The sequence below is a fragment of the Perognathus longimembris genome, chromosome 19 (genome assembly GCF_023159225.1).
Source record: "Perognathus longimembris pacificus isolate PPM17 chromosome 19, ASM2315922v1, whole genome shotgun sequence".
Classification (NCBI taxonomy): Eukaryota; Metazoa; Chordata; class Mammalia; order Rodentia; family Heteromyidae; genus Perognathus; species Perognathus longimembris.
The window spans coordinates 7036918-7057206 of NC_063179.1; the positions used below are offsets into that span (position 1 = coordinate 7036918).

Genomic DNA, 20289 nt, shown 5'->3' on the forward strand with positions numbered 1-20289 from the left:
AGATAGATAGATAGATAGATAGATAGATAGATAGGGACAGACTGACCTAGATCCTAACTATGGTATTGATCCTACCCCAGTACTGATTTCTTCCCACCTCTGACAAATCCCTCTCCAATTTCTCTATCCTTAAAGGAAGTAGACAAGATATTCCATCATCTTAATACAGGGTACCACAGAACTCAAAAGGCAGAAGTGCAGATAGCCACAGCTTGGAGATGAGAAGATGAGGGCCCATAACTTCTCCCTCCCTCACTCCCATCTTTCTTGCTTTATCTACTAAGAATAGCTATAAGGCCTCACTGGAAAGTAATCTTCAACTTAAAACAAAAACCATCGAAAGGTAGGAAAACTACTAACTCAGCGTTCCCCAACAGTTCTGAAACAGTTGTTCAAGGTTGAAATTTGACTTCTTATAACTTTTTAAAAAGCCATAGATCCCACCAAAATTTGAAAAAGAAAAATACCCCAGTGAGCTCAATATATGATCTCTGATAGCTCCTATACTTGTGAAATGCTCCAACTTCATTTACAGAGCAAGTGGGACATGAACCTTTCGTGGGATTCCTCAGGAGAGGTAGCAAGACTCCTGTCAGAGATCGGCAGCTTTTGCCAAGGGCAGAAGCCAGGGGAGGATTTCTGGATCACGTTCTCCTTATTCACAGCACTGCAGCAACAAGACAGGAGGGCCCAAGGAACCCCTGGTTTTGACTGTGCTGGGGTTGACAAGCACACTTTAAAAAAGAATGGTGAGATGAACACCTCCGCACCTTCCTGTGTCACCCAGAAACTGCCTGGGGAGGCAACCGAGGCAAAGCCTTCAAATACCACTGAAATATTAAAATCACTCAACATTAACTCAGGGGGTACAAAGGGAAGATCGCACTCTCTGACAATCACACTCTGGGGGGGGGGGGGAATAGCTGCCAAGTTAAAAAGAGCAACATCTTGGAGGGGAAAAACATAACGTCTTTGAACAGTAGATGAAGGGAGCTGGTTCATCTCAGTGTGGAGACAGCCAGCAGCACAGAATGCGAAGGAATAAACCAACACCGTGAACCAGAAGCCCTGACACAGATATGTCCACCACACTAACCAGCAACTAAGGCATCCTTCGGCCACCGGCTGAACCAGTCAATCGTGCATCCCGAAATAAGGGCAGGGAACTTCAAAGCTCGGTTCCTAAATTTCTCCCCCACTGGTGAAAAGCAGAGCACAATATGAAGGTTCTGTCGTACGCGGCTCATGAAGTACTCGTACAGATTTTCATTGGTGGGAGGGCGCCTGGGATATTCTTTTTTCATGACTGATGTCAGATCGCTGTTAATTTCATCAATTTCATCACGGGCAAATAGGTTGGAGACCTTCATAAGAAATCCAGAAATCCACACAAATGAAACAAATTAAAACAGGCAGCTCAATAGGTGCAAGGCCTTTTCTCCATTTGTGTACTTAGATTTACCTGTGAAAAATTAACTGAAAGTTTTCAAGATGAAATGTACACATTTGACATAAATAATTCTATAATTTATCCCAATTATGGCCCTTGAGGAGGGCAAAATGGTACATTAAATCTAATCAGCTTTCCTTCTAACCTCTCTCTTGTTTTTCCACTTGTCACCCTGAGCATTCCTTGAGGCCTTAAATGCTTAGCTCCAGATTTTCAGGTGAATTTTTATTCTTCAAAAATCCAATAGCCAGGGGCTGGGGATATGGCCTAGTGGCAAGGGTGCTCGCCTCCGTATACATTATCCTAGGCTCAATTCCCCAGCACCACATATACAGAAAATGGCCAGAAGGGGCGCTGTGGCTCAAGTGAGCAAAAAGAAGCCAGGGACAGTGCTCAGGCCCTGAGTCCAAGGCCCAGGACTGGCCAAAAAAAAACCAAAAATCCAATAGCCAAAGGCATTGTTTACTTAATCAAAATAATAATAACAAATGGAGGGAGGAAGGCTAGGCAGGTAGAGTCCTAATATTCAATGTACAGTTGTGAAAATGGAACCTGGTCATTGGAGCTGATGGGTGGGGGCCAGGAAAGAGAAGAGAAGAATGATGGAAGGACTGGCACTGGTCAAGATGCATTGTACTCAGACATTGGTATGTTGAACTGAAACCCATTTGTGCAACTACTTAAGAGATAATAATAATAAAATTACGGAAGTCTAAAAACAAATACATGAACAAGTTGTGCTCCTACCTCACCAGATGACAGGACATTATTCATATATTCCAAAAATGACTCATCTTTAATCTCATTGTCTGTGAAAATGAAGGTGATTCCTCTTCCTTGCTGACCCGCTGTCCGGTACAAAACCTTCAGGTCTTCCATCAGATTTGCTGTGTTGTAGGACCTAGAGCGTCATTGTCATTGTAGCATCAGATAGAATATCTTCATGGGAAGCAAACAGCCTTATAACAACAATGCTTTATGCATTTGGCAAGCTCAAGGGTAAGGGGAGGGAGCGGACTAATGAAGAGAGGAAGAGAGAAAATGCAGCCATGAAATTCAATGCATATTCAATGCAGAAAAAAATCAACAACATTGAGGGACGGCTCGGTGGGGAGGGATGAGGGAGAATGATGAGAGGAATGACAGTGATGGAGATGCATCGTATTCGTAAACTGCTTGGTTGAATAGCAACTCCTTTGTACAACGCCTTCCAATTTTTTTTAAAGTTAACCTGAACAAAAACAGAATTTCTTTTCATACACAAACACCATTTGAACGCACAAACCATGTCTCGATTTGAAAATGTATTAACAATGACATTTGTTAGAAAGGATCATTAGGAGATTGGGGAAGCACTCATCTGCAACTGGTACTTTTGGAAGCGTCTCATACATGAACGAAAAGTAAACTCAAGCTTTCGTTCTATGAAGAGAAGAGATGTCCTGTTATAAATGATTCCCAACGTTATTACTGTCCATGGAACAATGGATTCTACTAAACGTTTTCTCAGACATCAGTATATTGTAGCAAACTACAACTGTGGCTGCATAGTTGAAACAAATCCCACCACAAATCTGCTCTCACGCCTCAAAGTGATGGGTAGATGGAAGCTAACCTATAATCAAGAAACACTGAAGAAGTCTCGAAACAGTAGTCCATAACTATCAAAAATAGGAATGGAAATAGTCTCCAGTCCTGGAGACTCGTGTTTATTAAATTGTTATTTCTCTTTTGTGTCATTAAAAACTCAGGATCCAGAGCACAAGGACAAAGAGCCATTGGATTTTCTAAAGATACGAAATAGTTCTGTATCCTGTCTTTGCTTTTAATCTATGAACTAAACTCTATATTTACAAATACCACAACTATGCATCAATATTTTCTAGAAAAGTAGAATATAGATCTAGATCCAATGATGAGAAAGAACCCTTTTACTTTTTCCGGGGGCATGGGGGCGGGGGGGTTATCCCTAAGCTTCTGTGTTCAAGGCTAGCACTCTACCAATGAGCCACAGGCCCATTTCTGGCATTTTGATACTTTTAATTGCAGATAAGAGTCTCAGGAAGGGGCTGGGGATATGGCCTAGTGGTTAGAGTGCTTGCCTCGTATACATGAGGCCCTGGGTTCGATTCCCCAGCGCCACATATACAGAAAATGGCCAGAAGTGGCACTGTGGCTCAAGTGGTAGAGTGCTAGCCTTGAGCAAAAAAAGAAGCCAGGGACAGTGCTCAGGCCCTGAGTCCAAGGCCCAGGACTGGCCAAAAAAAAAAAAAGAGTCTCAGGAACTTTCCTGCCCAGGCTAGCTTCACAGCTTGACCCTTAGATCTCTCTCTCCTGAGTAAAGGAGGATGGCAGGCTCTGGAAGGCTGTGTGCAGGCCGGGAGACTGCTTCTCCTCTCATTGGGAATGGGGCATTGTGAGCATGGCAGGCAGAAGGATCAGCTCATCACTGCTGTGGAGTGTGTTTACTGAGGCATAACAATGCACTAGAGGTCACACTACACTAGAAATCATCTGGGGGGGGGGATGCATTTGTTATTGTTGTTCTTTTGCTTATTTTTTTCATTTAATTATTTACTGTCAAAGTGATGTAGAGAGGGGTTACAGTTTCATACGTAAGGCAGTGAGTACATTTCTTATTGGAAAAATCTTGCAGCAGTTTTTAGCTCCATCTCAGATATCAGGCAATCCATAGCCACTCTGCAGATCAGCTGCAGGATAGACTACTATCCCTTCCTGATCTTCAACAGCCCCCCCCAAAAAAAAAATTCTTTGGAACACCAAATTAGCTCTTTCATGTAAAAGTGCTTTGGAAACAATAATGTTTTATACCAGTGGTAGGAACAAAAATCTGAGTCCTTGCTTTGTGCAGATTCTGTCCACACTACAAGATTTGTGACATTTCTATGTGTTCTAGTACTTGAAATAAAGCAGAAATCTTTCAGTTAATTTCCCCTCAAAAAAAAAAAAAAAGTGCCCAAAGCCAGGCACCCGTGGCTCGTGCCTGTAATCCTAGCTACTCAGGAGGCTGAGATCTGAGGATCATGGTTCAAAGCCAGCCCAGACAGGAAAGTCCGTGAGACTCCTATCTCCAATTAACCACCAGAATACAAAGTGGCTCTGTGGCCTAAACTGGTATAGCACTAGCCTTGAGCAGAGGAGCTCGGGGGGCAGAGCTCAGGCAACAAAACAACAACAAAACAAAAAAAAAAAACTAACTGGGGCCTAGTGGAAGGTAGTTAAGGAATTGAGGGAGGGGTGCTAAATGGGAGCTGATATGGGGACCCTAGCATTGAGTCTCTCTCTCTTTTTTCTCTTTCTACTCAGCATGAGGTGAGCACCTCTGTTCATGCCCCATCCCCCACTCTGATATCCTGCCTCTCCACAGGTCCCAAACTATGGAGCCATCCAGCTACAGGCTGAAGCCTGTGCTACTAGGAGGTGAACTAAATCATTCCTCCTTTTACATTCATCATCTCAGATGGAGAGCTGGCTATCAAAGCCAGTTCCCCTAGCCAGTGCTGGGCACAGTCTGCACCTGATAGATAGTTCGAAGTGTCTGAGTGAGTAAATCAGTGGGAAATTTTTCCTCTATTTTTCTCCCGTATTAGCTTTGAAATCTGCGTCATCATTCATGAAGAGCAAATTTCTTCTAAAATGCTGCAACAACGACAAAAGAGACCATGTGAGACTCCTACTGCGTAGAACCGAACAACAACCAGGCCAGAGTTCACTGTTGTGACAGGCTGAAATGACTCCAAAGCAGGATATTCATGTGAAACAGTCACACTCTGAGGAGAAGCTTGAAAGGAGAAACTAGATCAACATTCTGGAAGGAATAAACCACTGGCGTGTAAGGACTATAAGAAAAAGGCATGCTTAACTTCAGGTGGCCTCTGGGAACCATCTTTGAAAATCCATTCTAGGCAAAAGTGTAAGCTTTCTTTTTTTTTTTCGTTCTATTTTTACCTTGTCAGAGTGACCTGGAAAGAAGCATAGCCAGCGATGAAGGAAGCCAACCGCGTCAGGCTCTGCTTCCCTGATCCGCCCACCCCCACCAGGAGGGCGTTTCCCCTGGGCGTCCGGATCACTCGAGAGATCTAGGGTGGGAAGTAGAAAAAGCAGTCAGCTTTCCACGTGTAAATGCCCTCTGGCTTCGGTGTAAGAGTTCCACAGTTCCACTGTGGAAACGGAGGGAGTCTCAATCAGATTGGAGCCACATGCTAGTAGAAAAAAATGAGGAAAGGTCTGAAGAACTTGGATGATGAGTCCAGGTCAGAGCTGTGGGATCAATGTAGGATCCCAGGCACTGCCAACAAGAAAGGTGAGCACACAGGCCAGAATGTGGCTGGCTCTGTGCTGGAGAAGATACATAAAAAAGACTTTAAGGGATGCTCTAAGTTTTACATTGAAAAAAAAGCCCTCTTCATTTGAAAACAGACTGTTCCTCATGAATTCACCATTAGTTCTCTTTTCAATCCTTCCCTTTAATTATCAAATATGGCTGACAATCTATTCTTCATGAAACATTGAACTCTTGACTATAAACTTGGGTCTCATTTAGAATGTTTATTTGTACTTGGTTTGGAAAAGCATCCGGATTTCACATAGAGGGATGTCTCCGCATAGTCAGGGGGTCCAACCCCAAAGCAGCCCCTCTTCCTTCTTTCTCCAGACTCAACACAGCCTGACATAAATGTTTACCTTGCCTTCCTTCCTGGAAAGAACAAAAGCAGGTGAGTAACCTGCATTTGCGCATGGAAGGTCTTCTAAAGAAGCTCTCAAGCCCTCTAAGATCCAATAAGAGGATCTAAGATTTACAGGGGAAGCACATATTTATGAGATTATTCTTCATGGCCAAACCCAAGTGAAGGAAGATCACCTCAAACTGCCTTCTTTCTACCTGAAAGGATACAATCTGAGAAAAAAAAAGCAACCGTGGCCAACAAAGTAAGAATAATATCAGCAATGGACTTCACATGACATATCTAACTGCATATCTCAGTCATATAAGTTATTAAGTAAATGAATATATTTAACTTCCAACCTTTGATGGCCCATTGTCCTGAAAAACAGATACTGTAATGAAACTAGGAGAGAACTTTCCCAGTAGATGTCATTCCAATAGAACTCTCATCTGCTCACAGGTAATTGTTCTTCACTGGTTTTAAATGATCGTTTTTCAATTATTGTAAAATACCCATAACCAAGTTTACTGTCATAAACACTATGAAGTGTATAGTTGAATACTATTAACTACAGCTTATTTCATCTTGGAAACCTGAGACTACTCATTCCCACTGTCTCCCAGTTAGTTCCCCTCTCTACCCAGCCCCTGGGTGAATACTTAGTACTTAATTTTTAGTACTCCACGTCCTAAGCCTGAATTGAATCCTACACCATTTGTCTGTCTGGTTTATTTCACTTAGCTTTAGTGTGTTCAAGGCTGATCCACTACTTTTAGAGGGATGTCCATTACATGATCTAAAAATAAATAAATAAATAAACAGCAGGCTTCTCATAGGCTCTGAACGGGAATGTCAGCCACTTTACTGGCACGTGGTGGAAGAAGCCCTGAGCTGGAAGTTGTGCAGAACACTGAATAAAATGATGACAATCCCACACGGGAAGTGCACATGCTCTTAGTGTAAAACTTACAAGGTACAACCTGCTACACTCAGCGTGCAAACTAAACTGGAATATAACCTTGAGTTTGCTTTAAAAACTCATACTCTTCCAGTTGATGAAAGGGAAGGACGTGGAGCAGGTGGTGGGAAAGCACGGGTGGCTCCCACGGTGACGCGTGCCTTGGCGAGGCCCCCGTACCTTCACTAAGTGGATCATGGCATCGGCAAAGAAGACCAAGTCCATGCCAGTGCCGCGGACGCTCTCGTTGTACAGTTGCAGGAACATGTTCAGACGCTCTCCCAGGTGGTCAAAGGATCTGATTGGCTCATAAATTTTGGGCATTTCAGTATCCGTCTCCTCGGGTGCTTCTTGATAAGGAAGAAGAATCTATTTAGCTACTTCGCATTCCTGGACTTTCATGGCTAACTTCCATCTAAATTAATACACACCTGTCTGCATAATTCAATATTGCACAATATCAATTTCCATCACAATGTTACGTTGTGTATGTTAAAAGGAAAAAAAGGAGAAAGCAGAAAATGGTCAATGCGCATGAGCAGATGAGCGAGCATATATAAGGCCTACCCTTTCTGATCTAGAAAAAGTCAATTTCAAGTAATGCAGTATTTGCTGAATTTAGTCACAACTCATAGTTGACCAAAGATCCTCCTGGAAATACGAGTTTAATGGTTAAAATGTAAGTCAAAAGTACAGAGAGGGGCTGGGAATATGGCCTAGTGGTAAGAGTGCTTGCCTCATATACATGAAACCCTGGGTTCTATTCCTCAGCACCACATAAACAGAAAAAGCCGGAAGTGGCGCTGTGGTTCAAGTGGCAGAGCCTTGAGCAAAAAGAAGCCAGGGACAGTGCTCAGGCCCTGAGTCCAAGATCCAGGACTGGCAAAAAAAAAAAAAAAAAAAAAAAAGTACAGAGAGACTTAATGTCAAAATCAAGGAAGGTCGAATCCCATGATTTTTAAATAAGATTATGAAAGAAAAGGTCATTGCATTTGCCCAGAATATTATTATGATTGAGAAATTTCAAGTTAATTGTGAAAATAGAAGTAAATTTTAAGAGATGAAAGGGCAAGGCTACGAGAAAGCAGAAAAATAATTTCTTAAATAAACGTTGCATTCTTTCACTAGGAAAGTGTATTAAAATCAAAAAGTCTTAAAGCTCATAATACACAGACTTAATTCTTTTCCAACATGAACTGTAAAGCTTAATGCCAAAAGTGCTAAATTGGGCCTATATAAATTCACTGTCAGTTGTACTCACAATTGGAAAAAGTGATAGTTTTTTTTAATATACCAAAAAGTAACTTAGAAATTCACTGGGAAACATATAATTATTTTTAAGTGACCTTGTCAATATAATTAACCTCTTATGATGAAATAGGAAATTTTGCCTATTTGCAAAGCTCTCACTCATCCAACTTCAATGCTCACAACTTGTTTATCAATGCTCAACTCAAGCTTTGAAAGACAAAATGGTTTAAAGTCACAGATTATATGTTCCACTCTGGGATCTATCCTGTCACCTAAAGTTAGGCTTTACTCCTTGAAAATCACAACCTATTAATTATCCTTCTGAATTAAAAAAAATAAAATACAAGGAAGAAGAACAGATAAATTCTAATTTTCTACATCCTTCTGGGATTTTGTTATGTGTTTGACTTAAGATACAATGTATCAGTTCACTTCTTTCTGATTACACAGCCACCAAAACATCACTATGCAACTGTCAGTCCAAAACTTTTTGTTTGTGTTTGTTTTATGAGACAAGGTCTAACTCTATAGTCCAGTATGGCCTGAAACTCTTGATCATCCTCCCTCAGCTTTCTGAATGCTAGGAGCACATGTGTGTCCCCCCAAGCCTAACACTCAGATTAGTTTCTTAAGCCATACATATTGTTACCAGAATTCATCAGAGACTGCCCAACCACTCACAATCATTTTGAAGATGTAACTAATAGGTATTTTTAAATGCCTTTCAAAGTATGCAAATTAATTTAAGATTCAGTCAAAGTTTGGGAAGAAGCTATTTAATGAAAGAAGAAGAATTTTCCATGCCCGGTTATTTCTGCGGGGAAATCATCAGAGCACTACCTCTTTTCATTAGAAAAGTCATAAATCTCAATTTTGCATGGAACCGTAAGCACAGAGGTTTGCCTTCGTGTTACCTGGCTCTTTGCAATTATAATGTGTGGCCTCTTATAATCTGAAGGGTTTTCTTTTTATTTTTAGCATTCAAATGACCCTAATAACAGTTGTCATTTAGTCATCTTTCAGTTGGTTGTAACTGTCGTCCACAGATAACATTTAGTGTATTTCCCATGGGGCCACGATGCAAATATTCACATTTCTATTTTCATACATGAGAACAAGGTTCAAAAATGTTCAGAGACATCTAGCTGATGTATACTGGTTCCCTGCCCAACTACCTCTGATAGATGACATGTCCCTAGCTACTTTCTTCTACTCTATCCTGCCTTCCTACTTTACTTAATAACCAACAATAATAAGCATAGAAGCCATTTATCGTTGAACTCCATGATGGCTCATTTATCTACTCACGCTACATGTATTGGTCACCTAGTTTGCCTCAGGCCTGAAGAAACTCCACTTCTGGAAACTGACCTCTGTCTTCAGAATCCCCTTAGGAATACTGTGGAGACCATTTCAAACTCTGCTTCAATAGTTTACCTGTAGCTTCAGGCGGGTCCCTCAAGAAATCCACAAAGTAAGTATCAGCTCCACAATCCACCAAGAGTTTTTTCTCTTCACCAAACTCCTCCTCTACCAGAGCAGCTATAGCTTTATCAAACCAGGCCACATCATCAGACACTGTGAAACGGTCAGCGATCACACGCTTGCATTCATGTTTCCAAAGCTGTAACAGCTCCTGTTGATAATGTGAATAAAATGAGTAATTACACAGGAATGATAGGAAAGTTAACGTGGGATTTTACAAAGAAGCATTTTTCTGTTCTTAAGATGTGACACTTTTTAAAAGTTAAGGTTAATATTGATCAAGATTCATAGGGGCTGGGGATATGGCCTAGTGGCAAGAGTGCCTGCCTCATATACATGAGGCCCTGGGTTCGATTCCCCAGCACCACATATACAGAAAAATGGCCAGAAGTGGCGCTGTGGCTCAAGTGGCAGAGTGCTAGCCTTGAGCAAAAAGAAGCCAGGGACAGTGCTCAGGCCCTGAGTCCAAGCCCCAGGACTGGCCAAAAAAAAAAAAAAAAAAAAAAAAAGATTCATAGCACTTATAAACCGACATGGTGAATGGTATCCTATTTGTACAACTAATTAAATATAAATATAATTTCTATAAAATTATGGTTAAAATGCCCAAAATTCACTTCACATTGGTCTCATTCAATTATATCAATGGGAAAGTAGAACATATTCTTTTGCAGGACTCTAAACTTAAGCAAAATGCCCACACAAAACCATAAGTCACTCTTATCAACCGACAAAATTCTCAGAAAAGGTTTTAAGTTTATGTTAAATGAGTCTTCTTTGATACATACTTTTATGTGGACAAAGTACATTTACCTGAACAAAACAATCACCTTATCTGGGTGAAACAGGGCCCAAAGTTCACTGTAAGTTGAGAAAGCTAATTGTGTTACACCCTTGGCCCAATCGAAAAAACAACAAATGTTTGCCTGAGCTCATTATTTGTTCTCAAAGACTTGTGGAAATTCTTTCCCTTGATCAATGATTGTAGCTTAGAATACTGTATAACTAATGACTAAATGCAGTTTGGATGCCAGAGTAGCAAAATACAGTAGATTATGTTCAATGGTTCCATTAAGACAGAAGTTTATTAGGCTTCCAATTGCTGAAATTGTTGATGCTGATTTAAAATAAGCATCAAAAAATAGAAAATGGCTATTCAGATACTGGGTAATATTCTAATAATATTCTACAATTCCACAAATTCACTAGTAATAATGAGGAAAACCTCAACTTAAAAAAAAATCTACTGTCACTAAGCTGTCTCTCAATTCTCTGTTATAAGGGCTGTGACTTTTCCCCATTAATGTCTAGTCTTCAAAAGCTAGCAAGTGTGGTTATCTATTGATGAACATCCAGGGCAGAGTTGAAGAGTTTTTCAAAGGCCAACATTTGATGTGCTTAATGACACTTCATTGTTTAATGACACTTTGTTAATAATTCAATATTCTGAATTCATGGGAGAAGCTCCCCTTAACCCACTCTGTTCACCTACCACCTCAGCTCAAGAGGGGCTGGAAAAGAGGTCAATTCAGCTGTAGCCAAAGGCCATGCTTTGCAGGGGGGGGGGGAAGGGGAAGATTGGATTTTTAACATAGCATTCTCACGTCGAATGGAATTCTTATAACACTGAGAAACATCCTGTTCAGCACAAGGGCAAATGCTTATTTTTGCATTAAATGAATTTCCAACTCTTCTGCTTCTTTTCAATTTTTACCAGCATGGACAATTATTTGAGTGTATCTAGTTATATGGACAAGATCATTGATGGTTAACAAGAAATGGCTTCTTCCATTCTGAATGCTTATTCACAGGCATAACTACATTTTTAGCTTCAAAAGTCACACTTAAAATATGAAGAGTAATACTACATAAAAAGCATCCATTATTTAGCATACAAAAAATACAAACCAAAATCAATTGTTTTCCTTATATTTTTAGACATTAAAAATAATTGAGTAGACTATTTCCTTAAAGATAAGCCTAAAATAATTAGAACTTGAAATTAAAAATTTTCCTACATATTTACTTTTCCCCTTATTCATGCTAGTTGATACCAATGAAGAAAGGTATATACCTGCTGAACGAGCCAAAAATACTTTTTGCAATTCACATAAAAGTCAAAAACTAATGAAAAGATAAATGGCGTTGTTACTTCGTTTTCTCTACGATGTGTCACTTACATCTGGTTCTTTGATGACCTCTGACGTGGTGTTCAGCATTCCCTGCCAGATCCTAGAAAGATCTCGAAGGTTGAACACATAGTGGAATTTCGCAGGAGTGGGAAGCATCTTCAGCTTGGTCTTCTGCCACAGGCAGCGGGTCAGAGGTACCAACTTCATGACGGCACCTGTCACTGCCTCTGAGAAACCCCGCTCGGTACAGTAGTGGCCAACCCCAATCACTCCTACAAGGGGAGGAGGTCATAACATTTGGACTCATCAGTCCAATTGAAAAGCACTACAATGCAGAATTTGAGCAAATGCAATAATACATTTTAACAGGTAGCCACATAAAACAGAAAATTTTATTAATTTAAGTAATCAATGAATTAAATTCATTTAAGTTAGGATTCATATTAGTAAATGCTTAGTAGATGCTACTGAGAGAGTGAGCTTATGACCCACTGAGAGAGCTCTTGCCTAGCATGCATAAGGCCCTGTATTCTATCCTCAGCGCTATAAGGAAAAGGTAGTGGGGAGGAAGGAGAGAGGGTAAGGCGAAAGGGAGGCACTGTTACCAAAAACTCTCTCTACACTCATTTCCTAAGTGAGTGTCAATGACATGTTTATAAAGCTGACTTACAAAATATGAAAAAATGTTTATAAAAAGATTTCACCATTCTGCTGGTGCCTTTCTACTCATTATGAAAAATTTGCTACATACTTATGTGCAAAATTTCCCAGGCCTTAAAGAATAAAAAGTCACCACCAACATTTTTTTTCTAATCCTCTTTACATTTGTTGGGTTTAGATAATCCAAATGTCATTTGCTTTCCACACCTTGCCACTGCTGTGACTGAAGGCAGATTACAGCCACACTCTCCTAGCCTGCGGGTTCTAAGATGACATTTTAGTCTGCCAGAAATTAATTAGGGAAGCCTTCATGAGTTTTTTTTCTCAATAGCAGTTTCAAAAAGTATATTGATATCTCACAGGGAGTTGCTCACAAATTTATACTGTTTTTCTGTGAAGAAAATCATTCCAAAATCAGTCATACAGACATTTTTCTATGCTCAGTTAAATATATATGACTATATATTGGGCTGGTGATTCTTCAACTAAATTATCTTTGAAGTACAACACATTTAATCCGTCAATAACCAATTACAATTCTGTTGATTATTCTGATGACCAGACTGTGGCAGTTGCCTGCTCTGTGAACCATCATTCCTTTGGACAAAACTATTACTCAAATATCAGCAACATATGACTGTAACATAAAGGGATAGTAGCTAGACATTCCATGAGGAAACCATCTCATAGCCAAGTTCATGTAAGGGTTAGCCTTCTTACTTACAAAAGCTGTTGATGGTCACTTAAGTAAAATTAAATCAAGATATGCTGAGACAAGATATATTCATAAACTGCTTATTAAATGGAAATTCCTTTGTACAACTAAAGATAATAAAATAAATGAATAAAATTAAGTGAGGGAAAAAAGTTAGGAAAGATCTATTGGGAAACCCAATGTATTCCCATCTATGACAAAACCCTCTGAAAGGGGGATTCCTTCTGCGCTACCCTCTCGGGGGAGATTTTCTCCTGGGAACACAATTCCCCCAGGCCCCACCCCTTTACCAAAGATCTTGTCCATGGAGGCGTCAGAGGGCAAGGTGCAGTTAAATATGGAGAACTGCCTCTTGAGTCTTTGGGGTATGTCACTGCGTCCACCCCCAGGATGGATCATGGCAGCCAAGAACTGGATGTCCACGATGCTGGTGAACTCCCCAGGCTTCTCTAGGTTATAGAATCCATTTTGTTCCATCAGCTGTCGTACTATCTCATTAGTCACCTAAGAAAGACAACTTGCAGAGTGAAAATGCCCCGCATAGTGCGACACTCCTGCACAGTGTGACACTCCTTGAGTCTTCCGTAGGATGGAGGAACATTGGAATTCAGGAACTGTAGGCTTTCAGAGTACAAAGTAGTTACTCATCAAGGAATAAGTCTATGCTCAAGTTATGAAATGAAATGCACAATGGGATCAATGTACCTGATCTCCCCATTCATTGATTACTGGCATATTCACATCATCAATAAATATGGTCATCTTCTTTCCTGCTGGAGGACCGTAGGTTGTACCCATTCGTTTATCCACATAGCTCTCTATTGTCCTCTGTTAAACAAGAAGTCAACAGAATAGACTGAGAAATTTCTCTTACCTCATGGTCCAAAACAAAAAGCAAGCAAAACAGAAGCCAAAAAGAACTCTCACAGAGAAAAAAACTTAGAGGTTCTGAATTGACAGGAATTATTCAGATGAAACCAAACACATCGCACACTCCATAAAGTGCCTAAATCATTTTGTATAACATTTACAGCATTGGCAACTTTGTTTTACTTTAGGAGTAAATGAAGTTCTAATGCATGTGAAGTCTCAATGGGATGAACTTCTTCGGTCCATTGCACAGGATTTAGTTTTGTCTTACTGTGTCCTTACGAATGACACTATAACCCCCATGGCTCAAAGGCTCCAGTCCCGCAAACCTTATCCTATAATCAAAGATAAAGGTGGAAAAGGCTGCTGCCTAAGAAGCATTTTAAGTCTGTTTCTTGAGCTGCATGCTTGCTATAGACTAAGGACTGTGATCCTCAGAGAAGGAAGCCAAGTGTGCCTGTAACCTCAAGCAATCCAGGCAGATGTAATCACACCAAATAGCTTCTCAATCTCCAGGTCAACACAGGAAAAGAATAAAGCCCACTCAATTCTCTGCTCTCATTCCTACAGAGGCAGAAGAGGAGACCCGTTGTGTTCTCTTACAAACCTTCCTGTCAATGCAGAAAAGATCATTAAAACTGATGTGAGAGACAATTAAAGAGGTAGGGAAGATGGATGGGGAAGGATCTCAGACTCTTCCCATGGTATTATGAAGTGATTTGCAAGTCAGTTAATCATTCAAAATGTACATACTGGGTAGTGAGAGTCCAGCACAGAGAAGAAAACACAGAGAGCTTCAAAGTCCTCAGCTTCTACAAGCTCAAAATGCTAAAGCCCTCTATGGCTTCCCTCATTGGTAATAATTACTATATGTCTGGGATAGTCTTAAGAGATTATCACAATAACTCTATACTGGCTATTTACATATGCTCACATAAGATGACGCTAAGCAAAATGAACTCCAAGTTATGAAAATAAGTGGGTTTATCATTATTGTTGTTATTTTCAATGTACTATGTGAATTATTTCTTTATCTTTTGTCTTTCTTCCCTATGGCTTAACCCCTCTTCTCACTGTATTTGATTTTGGTACCCTGGGTATTGTACATACATTTACCTGAATCAGAGAAGGGAAGGGGAGCATCAAAATGGTGAGACAAAGGGTAAAAGGTGAACCAATGTAACAGCAATACTTACAAACAATATGTTGAAAACCAACTGTACAACTCGAGGGGCGAGGAATTGGGGAGGGGGTAAGGTGGGAGAAAAATGAGGGAGGAAGTAACTAGTTTGACAAGAAATGAACTCACTACCTTATGTATGTAACTGTAACCCTTCTGTACATAACCTTGACAATAAATTTTTTAAAATCCTAAAGCTCTCATGTCATTGTTACATTTGTAGCAATGAACTCACACATGACTTCAAATCGTGTTAGAGATTACATTAAAACACAGGAAGGAAAGTAGAGGTTTGCACAGATCAAATGAATTCCTCTCCAAAAGTTTTATTTCATGATAAAGGATAAACCACTTAAAAATGTTTTTTTTAAATCAAGATACAACTGTAAAAGCCACCAGGATGTAACCAAAAAAGCAAATCACCTGTCCTTGGAAATGTTTGCAGTAATTGTAAACTGTAAGTTTCCATCACCATTTTAATGAGTAATAACAAGTGATGTGAATTTTTCTCATCATCTTAAGAGAAAGATATGTAAATGTGCACCGCTCATTCAATTACAAAACAACCCTGCCATGAAATACTACAACAGCCAAAAGAATTTCATATTCCCCTGACATAAAAACACACTGTTTAATGTTCTAGATTAAATTTAGCTCTGCTTTTCAATGAATTTAAATGCATAAGCCAATTAATAATCTCCTGACAACCCCCTGTAGCAAACCCAGGGCCTTCCCATTAACAGGCATCCCTACGTCTATTAATGAGAATTCTTTGGCATGTGAAGATTTTATGTCTTGTGGGGCTCTCAATGAGATAAAAAGCCACAGGTGGGATAATTAGAATAATGCGGTTAGAATCATACCCTCATACCTGTACTTTCTTTCCTTCCGTTATGACCCTATTTCCTTGGAAATAACTAGTAAGCTATCTATGTTATAAAGTGCTAAATTCTCTCTTTCTCTCTCTCTCGCTCTGTCTCTCTCTCTCTCACACACACACACACATACACACACACAAAGGAGTAAGTAAAGCTGCTTGTGAACAAGGAAGTTGAAACTTTCTTCTGTTTGTGGAATTGATGTCTATTCTTCAATTGCCTAATGAATTTTGAAGTTTGGTAGGACCTGCATGAAGGTCTGAAATACAATAGCTACATCTTCTAATGTGACATTGAGAAAAGCTGTCCATTTAGATTGCTGTTTCTCACAGGACTTCCAACATGAATAATCCCTGAAGAGCATCATAAAAATCAATGTATCCAAATACAAACTCTTCTTACTAAGTTTTCTTCCCAAAGTTTGCTTCCTTCCCTTCCCACTGGTTATTAACCTCAGATATTGATACCAAGTAACTAACTGCCTAACCAAACATTTTACAGCTAATATCCCTAAGTTTGTTATATTGTAATGGCTACATTGCTTTTTAACATAAATTCTCCTTTCAGAACAGTGATATACACTTGTTCGGTTATTTGTCTTTCTCACAAAGATTAACATTGTAGCCTCCTAAATTGGTAGGTGATAGAGAACACTATCACCAGTCAACCCTGCATACTTCTTTATATGTTATATGTCTAAGCTGCAGGACTTGTAATGTTTTCTAAGACTTTCTATCTTCTCAAATAAGTCAGTCGACGGCTTGAATATGGGTAGTCTCTCAAGGTTCACATGCGAAAGGCGTGGTTCCCACAGTGATAGTCCTGAAAGTGCTGTGGGCTCTTAGACATGGTCTTCATGGAAAGTGGGAATACTCTTGAAGTGGATGATGGGCTCCAGACTCTCAGTCCCAGTCTTCTTTCTGGACTGTGATGTAAATCATTTATTCTACCATGTACCATTGCCTAGGGTCCAAAGCAATGAGATCACCTAGTGTTGGACTGGTAACTCTAGAGATGTAAGCCAAATAATTATTAATAGTGCTTTCTCTAGTATTTGGCTATAGTAAAAAAAATCTAATTAATGACCCTTCCACATATTCTTCACCAGCTCTTTATTCTGTTTTTCCACCTAATCTCTTGATTGAGTGGTATAAATCATCATGCAGTTAAGAAAATCTATTCACTTATCTAATTATTATCTCTTTCCTCTCGAGATGTCAGGAATGTGGGTACCCTGTCTATCTTACTTCTCTTTGCATCCTCAGCACCAGGAAAGTATATTGTACTCTCTACTTGTCAGTAAATTCATGGTACATGAGTAAATAAATACAAGAAGCCAGAGTCATATTTGACTTTCCTCTCTCCCTCTCTCCTGTATACTTCTCCTTCATCAATATCCAATCAGCCAAAAGCAAGTCCCGTCAATTCACTCCCTAGACACCATGCATGTGCATGTCTGTTCTGTTCCACAGTAACTTCTATATTATGGGCCAGCCCAGCCTCCCATTGAGGAACTAATACAACTGTCTGCTCTTGGGTCTCTCCAATTACAGCCATCTTTCTCCCATCTTGTGTTCCCCTCTGCAGCTAAAAGGAACTCTCTAAAGCACCATGTAGCCCTGTCAACCCTTTATGGGATTCCCATGACTGAAGTTCAAGAAACTTATCCCTAAACAGTCCTGCTCAATCCCTTGCTTCTGGTCCCTAGATGTCTGGTCCCTAATGCCTCTCTAGTTCAAACAGAATACACACAAAGAAATGATGCTTGTCTCTGGCTAAGTATTCATTGTAGAAATCTTATTTACATATTCCTAGATAATTCATTTCTAAGCCAAAAAATAACAGGCTCTCAAGATTAGCACTAGCTAAAACACACTTTATGACATATTGACTTAGATGAAAGATTTTCCATAATGTCATTTTCCTTCAGCCTAGCTATTGATTTTTAAAAACCTGAAGTCTCTAGTAGAGAACTGGACAAAGGGAAATCTATACTTCATAGAGATAAGCAATAACTTTACTCTGAAAGTAAAGAATCGTAAGCTGACATCACCTGATGCATGCTATAGCTCTAAATAGGTTTCTGGTCTTATTTTCTGTATATATGTGCAGACATGGAGTATAAACACAAACTCCAACTGTATGGCTGACTTGTTAAGAAGCAAAAACAAGGTAGTAAGAAAACCAAGTATGTTTAGGAATGGAGAGAAGGAAAACTACCTTCTTTTGCTCTAAGCTAGGAACTACAAACTTGTTCCAATTCCTGAGTTACTTTCTTAATAGGCAATTCAATTCATAAAAACTGATATAATGTAAACTCCCCCTAAAATAATAGCCAACTTGTGCTGGAAGTGGTGCTCTCAGGGTCTTATATAATTGAGGAGGGGAGAAGCTTGCATTGGAAGGGGGATTGGCAGAGTCTCATATAATTAAGGAAAGAGGAAGCTTTCATTGGAAGTGGTACTGGCAGAGTCTCATATAATTGAGGAGATTGTTCACTGCCTGGTTCTTGGCTTTGTCTAGCTCCCAACTGACTCTGTGAATGGGGCACAATACAAAATCCTCATAACACGCACGGTCTAACACAACAACACTGAATTTAAACTCAGGATTAAAAAAATGTTAAACCACTTTTTTTCACTTCCAAAGGACAAGTCAAAGTTCAACATAATAAGCAGCAGGAAGTGGGTTCTAGAAAAGGGGTGGGGTGAGCAAAGAAGAGAAGAAGGTGGGGAGAACTAAGAAAAGTGAGAGAAAGTGTAGGTTTGAAGGATTGGGTAAGAATGTTGAAAGGAGTAACACTGATCAAGATACACTGTACTCATAAACTGCCTTGTTAAATAATAACTCCTTTTCACAACTACTTAAATTAAATAGATAAAATATGGAGAAAAGATTTTAACACAAAGCAAATGCTGGCAGTTAAATTCAGGACTGTAAATGAAAAAATGTTTAAATGTTGATTCAAGTAAAAATGAAATTTTCTTAAGTAGCTGGGCATGAAGATTCTGGTATATAATCCTCAGTGCTTGGAGGAAGAGATGGAGAGAATTACGGTTCTCAGCCAGCCCAGGAGAAACGTTACCAAGACTCCCATCGCAACAAATGAAGCCAGGTGTGATGAGTTGCACCTGTTTTCCCAGCTGTGTGGATGGTCTACTTAGGAGGATCAAAGTCCTCGGCTCACCCTAGGCAAACATGCAAGACCCTTTATGAAAAATAACTAAAGCCAAGGAAAGAAGCCAGAGAGGGAGGGGGGAAGGGAGGGAGGGAAGGAAAAGAAAAAGAACTTTCCTTCTTTTGACAAAGTTTCCCTTTGTTCTTTTCCCTTGCCACTTGATAGAATTCTTGTCCAAAGTAGACCCTTTGGATGTTGGTGGAAGCCACTACAAATTATTCACTTAAGACATGGAAGTAAGACAGAGGACTGCCCTAGACAAAGAGAGACTTATATCACTCCACCTATGAAAGATGTAAAACCAAAACAAGGGGACCCTGGTGGCACACCAGGGGGTCTGGTCTTGGTGGCACAGAATGCTATCATGGTGACAGAAGCGACAGGCAGTATCTACTTTCTCCTCCACAATTTCATTTTGGTTGGGCTCCAGTTAATTAGGAAACAGAGACTAAGGTTCTGCTCCATCCACTCTGTCTAGTATGCATGCCTGGAAATTATAGTGAGAAAGTTAATTCTGGCAGTCTGGCTAATTGAAAGCTTTCTAAAATTAATGAGTCTTGCTTAATAGAGAGCCTTGGTGCTCAGTCAATAAGCAGAGCAGGTGATCCTGGAATGTTTCAGGACTGAGAAAGAAGCAGTGACATGTATCTCTTAACCCTGAAGGAAAGGAAGGAACTGCCCAAGGAAGTTGTGAGTCAGATAAGGGAACTCTAAAAAATAAATGGCTTTTTTATGTTTCCAAAACCTGCTTTCTTCTTCTTCTTCTAATTATTGTACTTCGGTGTGGTAGTACTTTTAGAAATGTATTATATGGTTTCTGAATTTGTATACGACATGATAACCA

General features: G+C 39.8%; 1 protein-coding gene across 1 annotated transcript in view; it reads right to left on the reverse strand.

Annotated features, from left to right (window-relative positions):
• The window catches only part of Dnah5 (dynein axonemal heavy chain 5), a 205526-nt gene that overhangs the window by 60270 nt on the left and 124967 nt on the right, over nt 1-20289 (reverse strand). Inside the window, exons 48-55 of the mRNA XM_048368360.1 lie at nt 14045-14167; nt 13630-13843; nt 12013-12236; nt 9767-9983; nt 7277-7443; nt 5420-5550; nt 2198-2351; nt 1097-1364 (exon numbers count right to left, since the gene is read on the reverse strand). Coding sequence (XP_048224317.1) covers nt 1097-1364; nt 2198-2351; nt 5420-5550; nt 7277-7443; nt 9767-9983; nt 12013-12236; nt 13630-13843; nt 14045-14167 — 1498 coding nt within the window. The remainder of the gene's footprint in view (nt 1-1096; nt 1365-2197; nt 2352-5419; nt 5551-7276; nt 7444-9766; nt 9984-12012; nt 12237-13629; nt 13844-14044; nt 14168-20289) is intronic.